This window comes from Aptenodytes forsteri, unplaced genomic scaffold (genome assembly GCF_000699145.1).
Source record: "Aptenodytes forsteri isolate BGI_AS27 unplaced genomic scaffold, ASM69914v1 Scaffold61, whole genome shotgun sequence".
Classification (NCBI taxonomy): domain Eukaryota; kingdom Metazoa; phylum Chordata; class Aves; order Sphenisciformes; family Spheniscidae; genus Aptenodytes; species Aptenodytes forsteri.
The window spans coordinates 1584819-1601714 of record NW_008794443.1 but is presented as its reverse complement, the minus strand read 5'-3'; the positions used below and the strand labels follow the sequence as shown (position 1 = coordinate 1601714).

The 16896-nt window shown below is 53.5% G+C and overlaps 3 protein-coding genes across 3 annotated transcripts in view; 1 reads left to right on the top strand and 2 right to left on the bottom strand.

Moving 5' to 3' along the window:
- The window catches only part of CASP9 (caspase 9), an 8717-nt gene extending 8327 nt beyond the window's left edge, over positions 1 to 390 (bottom strand). Inside the window, exon 1 of the mRNA XM_009289760.2 lies at positions 314 to 390. Within this exon, the coding sequence (XP_009288035.1) occupies positions 314 to 390 (77 nt within the window). The remainder of the gene's footprint in view (positions 1 to 313) is intronic.
- A 222-nt stretch (positions 391 to 612) lies between these two features.
- Positions 613 to 11932, top strand: DNAJC16 (DnaJ heat shock protein family (Hsp40) member C16). Its single transcript, XM_009289759.1, has 13 exons — positions 613 to 807; positions 1767 to 2097; positions 2962 to 3146; positions 4898 to 5002; positions 5606 to 5764; positions 6142 to 6272; positions 6556 to 6739; positions 6918 to 7100; positions 7444 to 7520; positions 8302 to 8382; positions 8486 to 8584; positions 9034 to 9204; positions 9638 to 11932. The coding sequence occupies exons 1-13, from the start codon at positions 613 to 615 to the stop codon at positions 10032 to 10034; spliced, it is 2298 nt and encodes a 765-aa protein (XP_009288034.1). The 3' UTR covers positions 10035 to 11932.
- Positions 11933 to 13963: 2031 nt separating this feature from the next.
- AGMAT (agmatinase) overlaps positions 13964 to 16896 on the bottom strand; it is a 5851-nt gene continuing 2918 nt past the window's right edge. Inside the window, exons 2-8 of the mRNA XM_009289595.1 lie at positions 16586 to 16865; positions 16238 to 16440; positions 15433 to 15481; positions 15101 to 15296; positions 14584 to 14763; positions 14226 to 14314; positions 13964 to 14048 (exon numbers count right to left, since the gene is read on the bottom strand). Of these exons, the coding sequence (XP_009287870.1) occupies positions 13964 to 14048; positions 14226 to 14314; positions 14584 to 14763; positions 15101 to 15296; positions 15433 to 15481; positions 16238 to 16440; positions 16586 to 16865 (1082 nt within the window). The remainder of the gene's footprint in view (positions 14049 to 14225; positions 14315 to 14583; positions 14764 to 15100; positions 15297 to 15432; positions 15482 to 16237; positions 16441 to 16585; positions 16866 to 16896) is intronic.

The following is a 16896-nucleotide window of genomic DNA, read 5'->3' as shown; positions in this document are numbered from 1 at the left end:
TCTGGTTCCGGGGGGGGGTGGGGGGGGAAGAAGTCCTCCCCGACTCAACTGGGAACCTTTAGCATGCCAGCATCCAGGTCTCAGTTTGATACGTCGATGTCCAAGGGCAACTCGACCCCCCGTGCCGAAGGGAAACGCGTTGGAGCCACAAACGTCGCGCCCCTCGCTTCGGTGGCGTGCACTGAGGAGCAAGCTCGAGGCGTTGCCTCGGAAAATAGCCTCACCCGGAGCTTTTAGAGCCTGCATAGTTTTGCCCGAGACCTCTCCGAGGGCTGTGACGGGAGGTGTTTTACGGGAAGAACCCGGTAGATACGTAGGGCAGCAGCTGAGGGGCGCATCGCTGTAGCGGGTAGGAAAGAGACACGCTCCCTCGCCCTGGGCTCGGGCCATTGGCGACAGATGGGGTGGAGGGACAGGTCTGCAGGCACACGGCACGCGTTCCCGGTGCTGCGTTTTGGGATGGGGTTCGGGTAGGGAGCGCACGTGCTGGGTATCAAATCTGATCTCGGCCTCAGGGGATGCTGCCGCGCGCCCTCTGCCCGCATGTTTTGGGATGGGGTTCGGGTAGGGAGCGCACATGCTGGGTATCAAATCTGATCTCGGCCTCAGGGGATGCTGCCGCGCGCCCTAACTGCCCGCATCCCACTTGCCTCCGAACAGAGGCTGACGGCTCACTGCGCCCCCCCCGCCCCGCCCCCGGGAACTGCTGACCCCCTTTTTCCTCCGGTTCTGCCCTGTAGGCACCCTGACAAAAACAAGGACCCGGGAGCAGAAGACAAATTCATCCAGATTAGCAAGGCCTACGAGGTAACACGCTCTTCTTGCTAAACTCGTGCTGTCGTTAAAAATTAAGTGACCTTATTTTTCCATACGTGGCTTTGTGCTTTTTCTGCGTACGTCTACACGGGAAAGGTGCTCGCCCCTGTGGAGGCGGACACTACTGACCAGAAAAGTTTCCTCTGCTTTCTCGACAGAGAGCTGCTGGATGACACCAGCGTGGCCTCTGTTGCAAATATTTTGCTACGGGTCCGCCCTGTTCTCGCTAAAAAGCCTCAAACGAGGGAGGAGTGGGTATTCGCCGAGCCCCGCACAGCTGGGTGGCCAACTTGTCCGTGTCGCACCTACACACATAAGCATTTTGGGGATGATGTAAGCGATGTTAATCACCGCAGAGCTTTAATCGTTTCAAATTATTCTTTGCGTAAGTAGTTATTTGCACATCACTCCTGCGCGGCTCTCGAAATTGGCTGCCCCAGTTTGCAGCGGCTGACTCGATACGTCCGCGGCAAGCGAGCTGAGCCCACGGAAACAAAGCAAATCCTCATCTCCCAGCCAAAAAATGCAGTTTCTCTGCGGGGCTTCTGGCCGCTCGGTAAAACTTTTGGCGCTTTCTGACGCGCTGAGAAAACCCTCAATGTTCAAGCAGACACCAGCAAAAGCCGCTCCAGAAAAGAGCGTTTACGCTCAGACGGCGTGACGTTCTGGCTCAGGGAGCAATTGGTGTCAGAAATGGGCACGGCGGTCTTGATTTACAGGCTCCTTTTCTTTGGGCTTTGGCTTTTTTTACCCTTATTTACCACAGCGAGCCTGGAGGCGATACGCTAGTTCCCTCTTCCAGAATATTTATCCCTCCGACGCGCAGCAAAGGCTGCACGTTCCCTCGTAGCCTGTCCTTACGCAGCTGCAGTTATTTACTAAGGGATTACTGTCAGGGCAGTTCCCCCTCACGGTTTCAGGCGACCGTTCTTCTACCATCTACTTCCCAGATTCTCTCCAACGAGGAAAAGAGGGCAAACTTTGATCGCTACGGAGATGCCGGGGAAAGCCAGGGCTACTCTCAGCACCAGCATCGCCAGTTCCACCACTTCCATGAAGGCTTCTATTTTGACGAGTCCTTCTTCCATTTCCCCTTTAATTCGGAGAGGCGCGACACCTCCGACGAGAAGTATTTGCTCCATTTTTCCCACTATGTCAATGAAATCGTGCCAGACAGTTTCAAGAAACCTTACCTCATTAAAATAACCTCGGACTGGTGTTTCAGCTGCATCCACATCGAGCCCGTGTGGAAGGAAGTCGCTCAGGAATTGGAGGCGCTGGGTAAGGATGAGGCCATTTAGGCTGGGCGCGCGTCCCTCGCCCAGCGAGGCTGCGGCGATTGCCTTCAGCTTTGGAGGACTGAGTTTAACCTGTAGATTTCCTCGGGGATTTATCCTAATGCTTTCCCGAATGCTACTAACGTCATAATCGATGAGGCTACATGTTAGAAATGAGGAAAAAAAACTAGTCCCGTAGATCACAAGAGCAAGATGCCTTTTCTCCTGGCCATACGGCTAGTGGCTTAGTCCAACGCCGATGATGATAAATGATGGCGTGGCCGAGGGCCGATCGCACCACCACGACTTCAGGCCACCAGCATGAGGGCTGTGTTGCTCTTCATCCTGCGCTTGGATGGCTTTGATAAGCAGAGATCCCTGCAGAGCATGTCCTCGACTTTAGGGCCGCTACCACACAGTGAAGTTTTGAGACTTACTGAACACATTTGGATGCCAAGGAGGTATTTTGTACTTGCCCCTCCAGCCCCAGCTTCCTTCTTTTCCCTGCAGATGTTGTCTGCCCGCGCTTCCAGAAAAACAAACTCTACAGACAGCAGGAGACAAAGCCATCGTAGTTCCCGCTTACTAAGATTCTCCTCCTCGAGGTTTTAGCGTAGCACACGAAATACCAGTGGACAGAAGAAAAGAGGACAGTGTGTTCTCTCTCTCCCCCTAGATAAAGCTATGAGTTTTAAATACAGTCTTCAAGGATTGCAAGAGGAGGAGAGTACAGAGTTATGAGGGACAGTCCCATGAATAACTCCCGAGCAGGGTGCCGGGCAAGGGAACAGGTCTTCAACCTCAATTTTCTACTAGGCGTTTTGGGTTGCTGGTGATCTTTCATGTGAACCCGCTCTCCTTTTTTCAGGAGTGGGAATCGGAGTCGTTCACGCTGGGTACGAAAGGCGCCTCGCCCATCACCTAGGTGCGCACAGCACACCGTCCATACTGGGGCTCATCAACGGGAAGATAACCTTCTTCCACAACGCCGTCGTTCGAGAAAACCTGCGGCAATTCGTGGAGAACCTTCTGCCGGGGAATCTCGTAGAAAAGGTATGCTCTAGTAAGAGTGTCACGTGCTGCTTCTCACGTCTGTCTGGATATTCATCTCTCCTTAGCTGTTTCGGTGGCTAATCTGTTTAATTCAGCCCCTGAGCTGATCTGTGTCACGAACGCGAGAAGATCCGACTGAGGCTGGTGAAGCCAGGCGTTTTGAGAGCTGTAATTACAGCTACAAACCCCGGAGCTGTCGGAAGCGATCGCGCAACGCGGCTCCGTAACGCTTCTCCTTGCGAAGGGGCTGATCCCGCTACTACGCGGTTACGCCAGCGACTTTGTGTGCCAGTTGTAATACCTCATGGCTGCCAGAGCTGTACGAAAGCTACCCCTAGGTTAGGAATCTGTGATCGTGCCCTGCCTGCCTGCTGGATTTCGCTTCCCTTCTCCTTTCTCGAGGTTTCATCCAGCAAATTAAGGACCACTCACTAACTTGTAGGCATTGTCTGCTAAAACTCACCCACGCAGAGACCCGTTGTTTGTTTCGTCCAGTTTTGATCCAGACCTTTGAAACCGGAGCCAGCAGTGCGAGCCCTTTCAAAGTTATAGGTAAAACCTCCTACTAGATAAAAAAATTCCTGCATTTCGGCCTTGCTCGGTTATTTTTGGCACAGTACTAAAGCACGCACCTCCCCTTTCAGTGCGATGTGGCCGGGTCAGCCCCCACAGCGCTCTTACCTGCCCGTCCTCTGCCTGGAGCCTTGTTCACCTCACCTCGTTTTCCCTTGGGGTCTTCAGCGAGGGCTGCCCTTCCCAATGGACTGTTGACCTCCTGTCCTCCGGGTATAGGATCATAGAATAGTTTGGGTTGGAAGGGACCTCTAAAGGTCATCTAGTCCAACCCCCCTGCCGTGGGCAGGGACATCTTCAACTAGATCAGGTTGCTCAGAGCCCCGTCCAACCTGACCGGGAATGTTTCCAGGGATGGGGCATCCACCACCTCTCTGGGCAACCTGTGCCAGTGCTTCACCACCCTCAGCGTAAAAAACTTCTTCCTTATATCTAGTCTAAGATATAGACTACCTACCTTTAGTTTAAAGCTGTTCCCCCTTGTCCTGTCGCAACAGGCCCTGCTAAAAAGTCTGTCCCCATCTTTTTTATAAGCCCCCTTTAAGTACTGACAGGCTGCAATAAGGTCTCCCCGAAGCCGCCTCATCTCTAGGCTGAACAACCCCAACTCTCTCAGTATTTGAGTTCTCACCCCAAAAGCAGGGCCTGCTGTCCCCTTCTGCAGCTAAAGCAGCCGTTTACCCCTCCCGCAGCCAGGCGTTCCTCAAAAACAGAGCTAGCAGTCGGCTCTCCTCTCCCTACAGGCCCCTAAAGGAGCTGTGATCTCCCTTTTATCTCCCTCCTCTAGGTCAAAGAGGTACTACAGCTGAAACAGAGCAGGTTTGATGGAGCTCACCGGTGCCTGTTAACCCTTGGCTTCCCGCTATATATAAAGTGTATGACCCCAATGAACAGTTGTGAGACTGAAAGTGGCATCAGCATTGACTGGAAGCAGCATTGGCCGAGGATGCAGTTAACTAAGAGGGTTGGTGGGGGTCGAGACTGATGGTTTCAGTTAATTCCCTCCCTCAAAAAAGCACAGATGAGGCATACCTGTTGGAAAGCCAAACCCACGGTCTGCTTTCTGTAACACCTGGACAGCTTTTCCAGGCTCGGTTCTCATTCAGACACCTAATCATACAGCATTGCACGTGTCTAACGGCTCTCAGGTTAAACTAATGTGCTGATTCTATTTAAAGATTACAGATAAAAACTACATCCCCTTTCTCTCCAACTGGAAGAAAGAAAACAAGCCCCACGTCCTTCTATTTGATCATATGCCAGCTGTGCCATTATTATACAAGGTAATAGGATTTCCGTCGCTGCATTGTTGACTTGCTGATAAATCCAGCTGTTCCAAAAGAAAATGCGATGTTGCTGTGAGCAGAGGTGGATCGACACCTCTAAATACTATTGACCGGTTCTAAGAGAACAAGTTGGCTTGTGTCGGTTGAAAATGGCACGGCCGGATGACCGACTTCATTAGGAGATTGCTTCTCTGTCCTGCCACGGGCCTACCCTTAGTGAATGCGAAGGTGCCGGGTGGGTTTCGGAGGTAGCGGCAACAGAGGCATGTAACTAACCTTTATGGGTAACGAGAGAATTTTGCGGCACATCTAATTTGGGTTACTGGAAAGCCCGTTTCCTAAGAAACCCCTGCTACCGTGCCAAACGTCAGGTTGTAAAATAAAGCTGTGGATCCATTGAGGCTCCCTGTACGATGACTAAGAGAATGCAAACTGCAGTTCGGCAAGGGAGAGGAGGGGCTTTTACCTCTCGTAGCGCGTGCCCAATGACATTTAAACAGCGGGAGGTATTCTCGAAGCAAAGTCACTGCAGGCACTCGGGGGAGAAAATGTTGTTTGCTCTCTAATGTAAACACGTTCCGGCGCTTTCTTCCCGTCCAGCTGACTGCCTTTGCATACCGAGATTACTTGTCCTTTGGTTATGTGTACGTCGGACTCCGAGGCACTGAGGAGTTGTCCAGTCAGTACAACATCAACGTCTACACTCCCACCATGATGATCTTCAAGGAGCACATCGACAGGCCCGCTGATGTTGTGCAGGTATTGCTCAGAGCCCTCTCCGAGAGCTTACGTGAAATGGACGCTGAGGTTTTCTGACCGAGCTTGCGATGAGAGGTTGGTCGGTGGCGCATTCCGGAGTAAAGAGCATGCGTTCTCAGCAGAAACTCGGGCTTCAGCAGAGGCAGAGACCGACCGTTAGGAGGGAGGAAGCTCGGTAGGCTTCAGCTGTGGCGTCTGACCTTTTGAGGATGGCTGCAGGTAGCTTCTCGGTCTCAGGGCCTCAAAACGTCTCGGGTGATTTCAGCGAGGACCGTGATGGCTGGCAGCCTTCCACAGGCTTCAGACGAGAACGTCGCAACAGCTTTACTCTCCTCATCCTGCTCAGTACTGACTTCTGCTTTCTTTGTCCTCGCCAGGCACGAGATATGAAGAAGCAGCTCATTGACGACTTCCTTTCCCAGAATAAGTTCCTCATGGCAGCCAGACTCACCAACCAGAGGCTGTTCCAGGAGCTGTGTCCCGTGAAGAAGTCTCACCGTCAGCGAAAGTAAGGCTCCGCGGGGGACACATCCCCCCGTTTTGTTCCCCGAGGCTCTGGGGCTGCTCCTAAAGCCACCTTGTGTTTGATTCTGAGAGAGAAGGGAAACGACTGCATTTTGTGTTTGATTCTGAGAGAGAAGGGAAACAACTGCAAAGGGATCGTGCTGGGTATCCGCATTGTTTGATAGGTTTCTGGCTCTTCAGGATCATTTTGGATAGGGGAAAGGGGATGGTCGTTTCCTCTCGTGTCCAGAATGGCTCTTAATCCTCCATCTCGTTGTGTTGCCTAGGCACTGTGTGGTCTTGCTTACCGGAGAAGGCGATAAGTTTGCCGAGGCTTACGAGGCATTTTTGACTTTTGCTGTGGCCAACACAAAAGACACGCTGAAGTTTGTGCACATCTATAATGATCGGCAGCCGGAATTTGCCGACACCTTGCTGATGGATGAGGAGAAGTATCGGGGAAAATCAGCGGTGAGGGTTTCCTTCCTCCCCCCCCTTCTTTTCATCTGTCATTCTAATTCACATCACTTTATGTGGGATGCTATACCTTGATCCGACACCTAATTCTGGGCAGCGATTTGAAGCATAACATCTGTCTAGTTAAAAGTACCTTCTTTTCTGACATCTGCGATGTTATTGGCTCATCCAGGTGGTCATTTTGGAGAGACGCAATAACGCAGGGAAGATCGCTTATAAAACCTTGGAGGAGGCCTGGCAAGGCAGCAAAGAGGACAACTTCATCCTCCTGGATCTCCTGGACCAGCTGAGGACAGACCCCGGCCTTCTCTCTTCAGAGACTGTCCTGGCAGACTTGAATGACGAACTCGCTCCCGTAAGTGCACGGCCTTTCCAGCTGCCTAACAACCATGTTACCTTTTTGGACAGTCCCGTTGTGGTCACTCAGGGGCATTAGTTATATTTGAAAATACCAAGGCAAGACTCTTAAAGGTTTTCTCGCTCATGGAAGGAAGCTCGAGGCAACTTTTACCCTTCCAATTTTCTCCCCCATCACACTGGGGGGGAGTGAGCGAGCGGCTGTGTGGTGCTTAGTTGCCAGCTGGGGTTAAACCACAACACCCCCAGCTGATTCGGTCCAGGGTTCCGTTTAAGGGGTGAGAGTCCTGTCGGGGTCCTGGATAGCGGTTTTGTCATTTGCTTTTTTTCTTTTTAAACAGATGTTCCTTATCCGATGGCTCTACTCCATGCTGGATTACATCTCGGACTGCTGGGACAGTTTGTTTCATAGTAACTGGTATGGATTGGGTGTTAACGAGTCTCAATAGGGATTGGGATTGCCGTTATCTTGTACTGGGGGGGAGTGAGCGAGCGGCTGTGTGGTGCTTAGTTGCCAGCTGGGGTTAAACCACAACACCCCCAAAGCTGATTCGGTCCAGGGTTCTGTTTAAGGGGTGGGATTCCTGTCGGGGTCCTGGATAGCGGTTTTGTCATTTGCTTTTTTTCTTTTTAAACAGATGTTCCTTATCCGATGGCTCTACTCCATGCTGGATTACATCTCGGACTGCTGGGACAGTTTGTTTCATAGTAACTGGTATGGATTGGGTGTTAACGAGTCTCAATAGGGATTGGGATTGCCGTTATCTTGTTCAGACACGTAGTAGAACCAGGGTCTTATTAACAGGAATTGAGAACATATCAAAACACATAGGTGCCTGTATTCTCTGGAGATTTATGTGGAGAGCGCTGACACCACAGCGATGTTACCTTCTGCCTCGAGAACTGGGTACTTTGGCCTTGAGGCTGAGCGTGGACGTTACGCTCCTGGAAACACGCATCCATTATTGTTTTTCACCGCTTCCCTGTCACCTTATTTTAAAATGGATCCATTTTTGTTCTCCTCCTTTTGGGTAGGAGCAGGACAGTGCTCAAAATCTTGATCGTCCTTAAGACCCCAGGGAATGAGCTGAGTTTCTGGGGAAACTGCATGGTATTACTTGAGGTAGACGGGAACTGAAATTTGAGCAGAAACTGCGCAACTCACGGACCTGACTGCTGTTTGCAAATCTTCCCCTCAGGCGAGAAATGATGCCGCTGCTGTCCCTGCTCTTCTCTGCGCTCTTCATTCTCTTTGGCACCGTTATTGTTCAGGCTTTCAGGTGAGTGCACGCCAAAACGTCCTAGGGGGTCTTACGGTCCAGCCAACAGCACCTGAATCCAACCTGGTGCCTTAAACACACCCAAGATAATCTTCCTTTGCAGTGATTCGAGTGATACAAGGGACTCTCCTCCCTCTGAGAAAGAAGAAACCGCCGCAAAGACCGAGAAGAACGACGCGAGCTTCAGCAAAGAGAGTAACAGGTTCCCTCTCTAATTGCTCCAGAAACGTTTTCTGCTGAAGCATTGCTCGGGGAGCACTGCGCAGAGAGAGCGCGCAGAGAGCATGAGGAGGACAGCAGAGAAGTGCCAGAGTTGCACGGACATAGCAGAGTCATTGCACGGGGCAGTGCGGGCACAGCGAGGCGAGTAGGAGTGGTGGTTAGCCAGGACCCGGGCCGGCAAGGACAGGGGTGCACAAAGTTAATTATTAAGCGATTCCCACTGAGTTTTGCCCAGACGGCATCCTCGGGGGAAAGGTAAAGGGCTGACCGACTTGTTGAAAAAGATCCAAGTCTGGCCGTTGCACCGATTAAACTGGCTTTAGCTACACGGCACGGTGTAAGGAGGCAGGGAACAAGTTCACGGTTTCTCGGTCCTCAGTCACTCCCGGTCCTTCGTTCCCCTTTCACTCAGTCACTGTTTTGTTGCAGCAGGATTCCCAAAAAGGGCTTCGTCGAGGTGACTGAGCTAACGGACATCAACTATAACAGCAACTTGGTACGCCTGAGGCCGGGTCACATGAACGTGGTCTTGATCCTGTCCAACTCGACCAAAACCATCCTCCTCCAGAAGTTTGCCCTGGAAGTCTACATGTTCACAGGGTAGGCTGGGGCCCTCTCCCGGGTTTCTCTTACTGTTTTAACAACTTGTGTAATGCTGCTCTGATGACAAGTTAGGCGCGGTGTTGGCTCGATTGCCAGGAGGGAACGCTTCTGGCGAGCGAAGCAGCCTCCGCGCTCGTTAGTGGCAACGAGCCGCCGAAAACCGAGCTGCCTTTCCTGGCCGCACTCGGCGAAGGTGGCCAGATAGGTCTGGCGCTGCTGCTGCTCTGGCTGTACCCACATTTCAGCAAATGGAGAGCACGACAGTGCTGCACGCTAGGTAACTGTCACCTGTGCTGGACTGGCTTACAAAAGGAGCCGTGGTGACACAGCTCTGCGCCTGCCCTTGTTTACAAACGCTTACCTGTCTGGTAGGAATCCGGCCTGACTCGGGAGACGTGCTAATCCTGCTTCTCCTCTGCTCTTCCCGCAGGAGCAGCTCTCTTCATTTCTCCTTCCTCAGCCTGGACAAGCACCGAGAATGGCTGGAGTACCTGTTAGAGTTCGCGCAGGATGCGGCCCCCATCCCAAACCAGTACGACAAGCATTTCCTCGAGCGCGACTACACGGGCTACGTCCTGGCTCTGAACGGCCACAAGAAATACTTCTGCCTCTTTAAGCCTCACAGATCGGGGGATGAGGGGGGAACCCTGGGATCATGCGAGGATTACGATTCCTCGCTACACACGGAAGCCAGAGGGAAATCCTCCTGCAGCCCGGGATCTAGATCCATTAAAAACAAATTACACAAATTGTCCTTTTGGATGGAACGCCTCCTAGAGGGTTCCTTACAGAGGTTCTATATCCCCTCGTGGCCCGCACTAGACTGAGGGATTTTAAAGAGATTCTAACGGACAAACTTTTTATGAAGATGACAAGGGACAGCTCTTTCCAGGAACACACAAACAAGCGTGACGAATGGACCTTAGGTTTTAGATGAACTCTCCTAGGGCCGGCGACTAGAAAATATCTCCCCGCGTCTGGCGCCCGGGAGCGCAGCCAAGCGCACCAAAATTCCCTCCACCGACTCCTTCGTGCGTTCGGATGCCGTACTGCCGAAAAGCCAAGAAGTTCGTTTTTCCCTTCTGTCCTGCCGCATCTGCTTCCCGAGTCGCCCCCGTTCCACCTCTCGTTTTACCTCGGTTGAAGAAAAACCCGTGACTTCTCTGCCACGGTGACTCGGTCCGGACCCAACGCGGCCGGTGATGCAGGTCGGGTCGTGGTTCTCTCTCCCCTTCCCCGTGTGCTTAGCCCATGGTGCATGGTGTAACACTGGCGAGACCCTGCAGACCCTCCCAGGCCCTGCCCTTCCGAAAGGCCTCCCACCAGGCAGTCGTACTTTATCGGCTTTCCCCGTGGTAAGTGATCTAGAGTATGGTCGGGAGCATCTCCCTCGTAGCAAACCTGTAGCTGGGACTCGCCTGTGGTGCGGGCTAGTAGGCGATCTGCATGTTTCATGCTCCTCGTGTCATAGTTCCACGCGCAGCTTCACCGGCTAAACCATAACCGGCGAGGGAAGGGGTTTTGCACGGCCGTAAATACTGTAAAGGTGTTGAGCCATTTAAATGTCACATGGATTTTTCAGATGCCTTTCTGCTTCTGTCGATTTTAGACGATGTATCCTAGAGCCATAACTAACTGTGTCCTCAGATTGTAGGCGTGAGCTGCTATGAGCCAGTAGATGTGTAAAAGAAACTCTACCTAGCTGCTAGGGAGTCGGTCCGGGCTCCTTTCAAACACCCTTACATCTGTAGTACAAACCAACCTTTCTTTGTATCAAGGAACCTAATTCTTCGAGGATTGTATTCTTGAAATGTCACCCCAGAAGTGCTGTATCATCAGACCGTCGCTTAGGTGTGAAACTCCTTTTGGTTTAGGTGTGGGTTTAAGACGCTTGGTTTCGGCCTCTCACCTGTTTCCTTCTTGCCACGAACCTTTGTTTCTCAACATGCAGGCTGCTGCCTTGGTTTTTTGTTTGTTTGCGTTGTTTTTTGGGGGGTTTTTTGCCTTTTTGAACTCACAGGTCTGTGTGAAGCTAGAACAGTCGTGAAGTGCAGGGTTTGGTTTATGCTTTGCTCTAGCAGTGCTCCAACAGCCGCTTTCAACACCACGGGGGGAACGGGTGGCCCTTTGTAAGGCGGAGGGAAGGCGAGCAGCAGACTCGCGGCTGCTTTCCACTCCTCAAGCGATAAAGCCAAGCAGCAGCGTTTCTCTTCGCGGCCGGGACTGAAATCCTGTGGGGCTTGTTCTTCCATTTCACTGCTCCGGGGCAGACACCGTCGCCCGGGCTGGTACTTGCTGCGCCTCCTCCCGCCGCTCTGCGCAGGACCCAAGCCCCCACGGTACCAAGTCGCTGTTAGGCTACAGCACTGCCAAAGCACGGGGATCTGAGCAGGGTGGCCTTTGCCACAGGGCTCTGAACTTGACGGTAGAGCACGTGGTCGAGCACGTGGGGTTAATTAAAAGCTCACTCGGTTGCCACCTTAATTACCATCTTAGCGGAGCAGCCAGTTAGCAGGAATAACTATGCCAATCTCTGAGCTAGCTGCCAATCCCATGCGAAATCCAGGAATGCTCAAGCCATTTTACTGCCTACACGACCTGGTTGCTCACAAACCCTTGGCTTGCTGCATTCCTCCCCGCCCTGGGAGCGGATTGGCGTGCTTCGACCACCACAGGTATCTCAAACACCGTGTATAACGTACTTCCAAATAAAGGCTACGATGCTACCAACTGACCCTATGTGAGGTTACTTAATTCTAGCTCAGCGGACTCTGAGCTTGTGCTGCTGCGTGAATGAGGCACTAGAGTAGAGGGAAGGAAGGAAGGCGAGGTCTTCTCCCTGCTAAAGAGCTCCGAGGCGTGCACGTACCGCTGAAATAGAGCGGGAGGGGGAACAAAGCGCTGGCCTGACGCTGCTAGACTTTATTTTCGTTCGCTGGAGCAATAAGAGCTCCGAGGCGCACACGTACTGCTGAAATAGAGCGGGAGGGGGAACAAAGCGCTGGCCTGACGCTGCTAGACTTTATTTTCGTTCGGCTGGAGCAATTGGCATAGCACTCTTGTGTTTTTCCCGCAGCTTGCCGTGCAGGACGTGGCTAGAATAAGGTTGTAGCCCAGTGGAAGGCTCCGCATAACTTTTTAAATGTTTGCAAAAGGAAAAAAAGGGTACTCTCTGGGTCTCTGCTCTCTCTTCAGCTACTCAGAAACCAGGAGAAAACCCTTGACGCATTAAAAGAAGTGCCTAGTTGTGCTACAGCAAGGGAATTCAGCCCTGCCCCAAGCAAGAAAATAAGGCCCTATGGCCTTCAAAATACAGTTCATGTGCTGCACACCTGCTGGAATCCTTTTTTCAATTCTCTTTTTAGCACTGGTAACCTCTCCTTTTAGACTGAGTTTTGTTTAAGGAGTGCTTGCAGCAGTCCACCCTTGCCGGCTGCGGCTGGACGGGGGCACAGCTCCTGTTTAGCTGTAACTCTGCTCTTTGCTGCTTTTGACCAGGTCAGACTTAACTTGGCTTGTGTCGCTGTTTTACAGAAAAACTTCTTTCGCGGGCTGAAGCAAACGCCAAACTGTTCTAACCCCCTCGTTTAGTTAGCTTTAGCGTCCATCGCGGAGCGCTGGGTGCTCGCTTTCTTGTAGAAGAGCGTGGTCGGAGGCTGCTTACGCCTGAGGTCTGTTCTCCCTCTCCCAGCAGCCGCGAGCCGTCACCCCCCGATAGTTTTCTAACCTGCCAGCGGCGCTCGACCCGTATCGTAACGCATCATCAGCGAAACGCACTTGCGATTGTTACGCACATGGCGGTTTGTAATCCAAAGATTGAGGAAATTCAGTCCTAATGCACTATTCTAGTGAAATCCGAGCAATCGCATGCCGCTCAGAAGCTGAAGCAAAGGGATACAGGCCCCCGGTCTAAAGGTTGTACCAAAACTCCTCCCTGTACCGAGCGCGGTGGGCAGCAGCCGTCCGTGGCTGCCTGCCCTCCGCTCTGCCGTTCACCGAAAGCCTGCCAGGAACTAGTACACTAACGCAGCCTGAGAAGTAGGACTGAAAACTAGGTACATATTTTGCACTTTTGATACTGGGAGGGACGGGGAATTAACTTATTTGGCAAACTTGTCTTTTTTATTTTGGGGGTTTTTTTTGTATTCGTGAACAGGCACTGATGTCATTTTGTTTTAAGACGATTACAGATTCGCAACCAAAATAAACTATTTTAATGTGTGATGAGGTGGCTCTGTGTTTCCATGTACAAACTGACCATACCTCCGCGTCCGCTCAGAAATGCCAGGGGCGATTAAACCTCTCCTGCCATAGGGGATGCCTGGTTACCCCCAGCAGGAAATTCAGTCACATACCCCCCTACTCTCAGAACGAGCCCCGGGCCACCTTCGGCTGCCCTCCCTTCCTCTACGTTCATTGTCCTGCTGCTGCGTCTTAATGGGAGAAACCTCTTACCAGTGACAGTCTTGCCGTGAGCCCCTGTGAGCCCGGTGAGTAATTCCAGCTGTGAAAGCAGAGGCGAAGCGCCATTAGCCTCATCTTTTCCTTTCCCAGGCAAACTCAAAAGCTACAGACACCAGGAAACGGGCTGTTCAAACCCATTTGCTACCAAGTTTATCAGCTTGAAATTACCTTTTCTAGTGGTAAATGGCATTTATTCCTTACTGCAAAGCCCGCGTTCGCTGCAACCGGTCGAAGGGAACAGGACACGGAAAGCTTCGGCTGAGGTCGGAAGCGGGGCAGGCAGGAGCTGCCCTCACATTGTCTTCACTCCGGGAAGCACGCAGAGCATCTCGAACAGCAGGTTTGCCCCCAGGAGGGCTGTGTTATGCGAAAAGACACTCCGGGAAGCACGCAGAGCATCTCGAACAGCAGGTTTGCCCCCAGGAGGGCTGTGTTACCTGCGAAAAGACAAAAAGGGGGGGAAAAAACCCAAGCCGTGAATGCCCAACCGCTTTCACCCCCGGCGGTCAGCCGCCTCTGCCAGGCACACGTCTTCCTCTCAGCCGTCTTTGGACTCACCAGAGACATCGTACATCGGTGCAACTTCTACAAGGTCACACCCCACTATGTTCAGTCCTTTGCAGCCACGAATAATTTCCAAAGCCTTGAGGAAAAAAAACAGATTTGGGATTAAGAAACACATCTGACCTCGCGGACCGGTTGGGGCTCTGCTTTCCCCACATGCAGCTAAGGAAACCCAACCTATACAGACCAAATCACAGCAGTTCAACAGTTCCTTTCCTCATTACCACTATGAAATGCTCCCTGACCTCCCTAACCCTTTGCTTTGCTGCACTGGAGGCACGACCTCCTTTAATGGGAGCAAAAAAGTCCCCTTCCCACTGGGAAACGAAGCTGCGTCCCCCCCCTTACCTGCGCAGGCGTGAGCCCGGCTATCTCCGGCGTCCCGGTGCCCGGGGCGTACGCGGGGTCTAGTCCGTCGATATCGAAACTGATGTACACCGGCTTGTCCCCCATCTGCTTCCTCACCTCCCCCATCAGCGGCACCAGGGACTTCCTCCAGCACTCTTCAGCCGGGACCACACGGAAACCCTGCGGGCGCACAGACACGCAGGCGCCCGCTCAGGGAAAGGCAGCCAAAGCGGAGAATCTCCTGCCCCGCCGGGGATTTCTGCCGGGATAAATCCTCATCCCAGGGCCAAGCTGCAGCGGGCAGCACCCTCCGCTCACCCCCGCTTTCTTATTCTCCACTCAGCTAACGGCTCGGTGCGCCGGGAGCACTTGTCCTGCGGGCCAAGCTGCTGGCATGGGACAAGATGCAGCAGAGACATTTCTTTTCCTGCTGAAGCTAAGGGAATATTAATGACATGGGAATATTAATGGCAGGGAAAGAAAGCAGCGCTCGGCGCATGCCTGCGGCTGAGCTTACCTGGTCCCGGCAGTACTTGTAAGGATCGGGGTCATAGGAGGAGCCTCGGATGCCGATCTGGACCACGCGGCTGCAGTCCAGCAGCCCTTCCTCCACGCAGCGCCGGAACGGGGTCCCGTGGTAGATCTTCTCCCCCAGGGCTCTGTCTCCGGTGTCGGTGTGAGCATCCACGTGCACCAGTCCCACGGGACCGTGCCTAGTCGAGACAGGACGGCCACGTTAGTCCCCATCCCATGCGCGATGCTCCTTCCTGCACCGTGGACGGCAAACCAGGAGCCTTCCCAAGGCTCCTTCCCAGGTCCTTACTGTACATCACCAGGCCAGAAACTTACTTTTCTGCCACGGCCTGCAGGATGGGGTACGTTATGGTGTGATCTCCGCCTGCAACAGGACAGGGAAGAGGGTGTAACACACTGCAAGAGGTGCCCAGCGATCGTTATGTTTGTTCCCAGGTGATTTTTGCCCCCCCCTTGCATTTATCCTGCACTTGTTTATACACCCCCGAAGGAAAACCTGAGGCTCCTGGGTGCAGGTCGCTTCCTCTCTCCTCTTCCCTCCTTGGGAGGACCAGAGGTGCACAACTGCTGGCAGGGGCAGCCCGTAGAGCGGGACCCTTGACCAGGCTTATAAATAGGTGCTTGATTCACTTCTGGGGACGCTGTAAGTGATGATTTGCCCCTCATTACGCTATACACGCGCTTCATTTAGCGATGCCAAGCTGCGACGGCTGGAAACTTGAACACGCGCCCAAATCACGCCTTGTGCAAAGCAGCACACTGCCGGGCGCTCGCTCAAGCTTGAAGCTTTCCAGAGGGACACAAACTGCTCTTGCTTTGGGTCCTGCTCAACAGGACACAAGCAGCACATCGCTGATTGTATTTACAGTTGAGCTTCAGGCCGTGCTTGCTGGGGAGCACTGAAACAGTCTCTTGGCTGACCCATCCTCCTCATTTTTGACACAACGCAGGAGGCAGCATTGGTGCCCGTAAATTTACCCATGACAGAGCACAATCCCCCGTGCAGGGGACAGATGCATCGCTCACCTTCTACCGTGTTCAGACTGAATGAGGGGAGGAGGAGAGGCAGTTTGGCTGAGCAGGGACGCGGTGGCAGGGCAGGGAGACGCGGGGTCCTTACCCAAGGTGAGGGGCACGCAGCCGGAGGCCACTATCTTCTGGTAGGACTCTCGGATGAGGCGGCAGCTGTCGGGCAGGTTGTAGAGGTTCACGTTCACGTCCCCGATGTCAGCCACCTGCAGGGAGTCAAAAGGCGCTGCCCCGGTGCTGCCGTTGTACCTCCTCACCATCGCCGACTCGGCCCGGATCTGGCGCGGACCGAACCTGGGGAGAGAGCACGGCCAGGGAAAGCTGCTGGGCAGTTCCCGGTGCCAGCACCGCACATCCAACACTCTTCTCGCGGGAGGAGAGCCCTGCCGGCCGGCCGGAGAGAAGCACCGGCTTCCTTGACACCGCGGCTAGTCCTTACCTGGCTCCCGGCCGGTTGGACGTGCCCGTGTCCAGAGGGACGCCGACGAAAGCTGCGTCCAGTCCCTCCGCCGACGCCTGAACAGGCAGTTTCATCATGGAGCAGATCCCCACAGGCCGGGCCACGAACTGGGCACTGGGGGGCACGTTGAACTGCGAGCCCCAGCGGCAAGGGGCCCCGTACCCTGGGGCCGGGCGCCGGGCGAGCCCCGCAGATGCGCCGGGTGAGGAGCTGGGGGCATCCAGGAGAGCCGGGGACCACGGGCTGCGGCGTGGGGTGGGAGCCACAGCAGCCGCAGACAGTTTGCGAGA

Excerpts from the sequence above, each read along its gene's own strand:
- DNAJC16 (XM_009289759.1), top strand. The coding sequence starts at position 613 with ATGCTGCCGCGCGCCCTAACTGCCCGCATCCCACTTGCCTCCGAACAG. Across the intron at positions 5,003-5,605 it reads CTGTGCCATTATTATACAAG|CTGACTGCCTTTGCATACCG; the intron begins GTAATAGGATTT and ends CTTCCCGTCCAG. Across the intron at positions 8,585-9,033 it reads TTCAGCAAAGAGAGTAACAG|CAGGATTCCCAAAAAGGGCT; the intron begins GTTCCCTCTCTA and ends GTTTTGTTGCAG.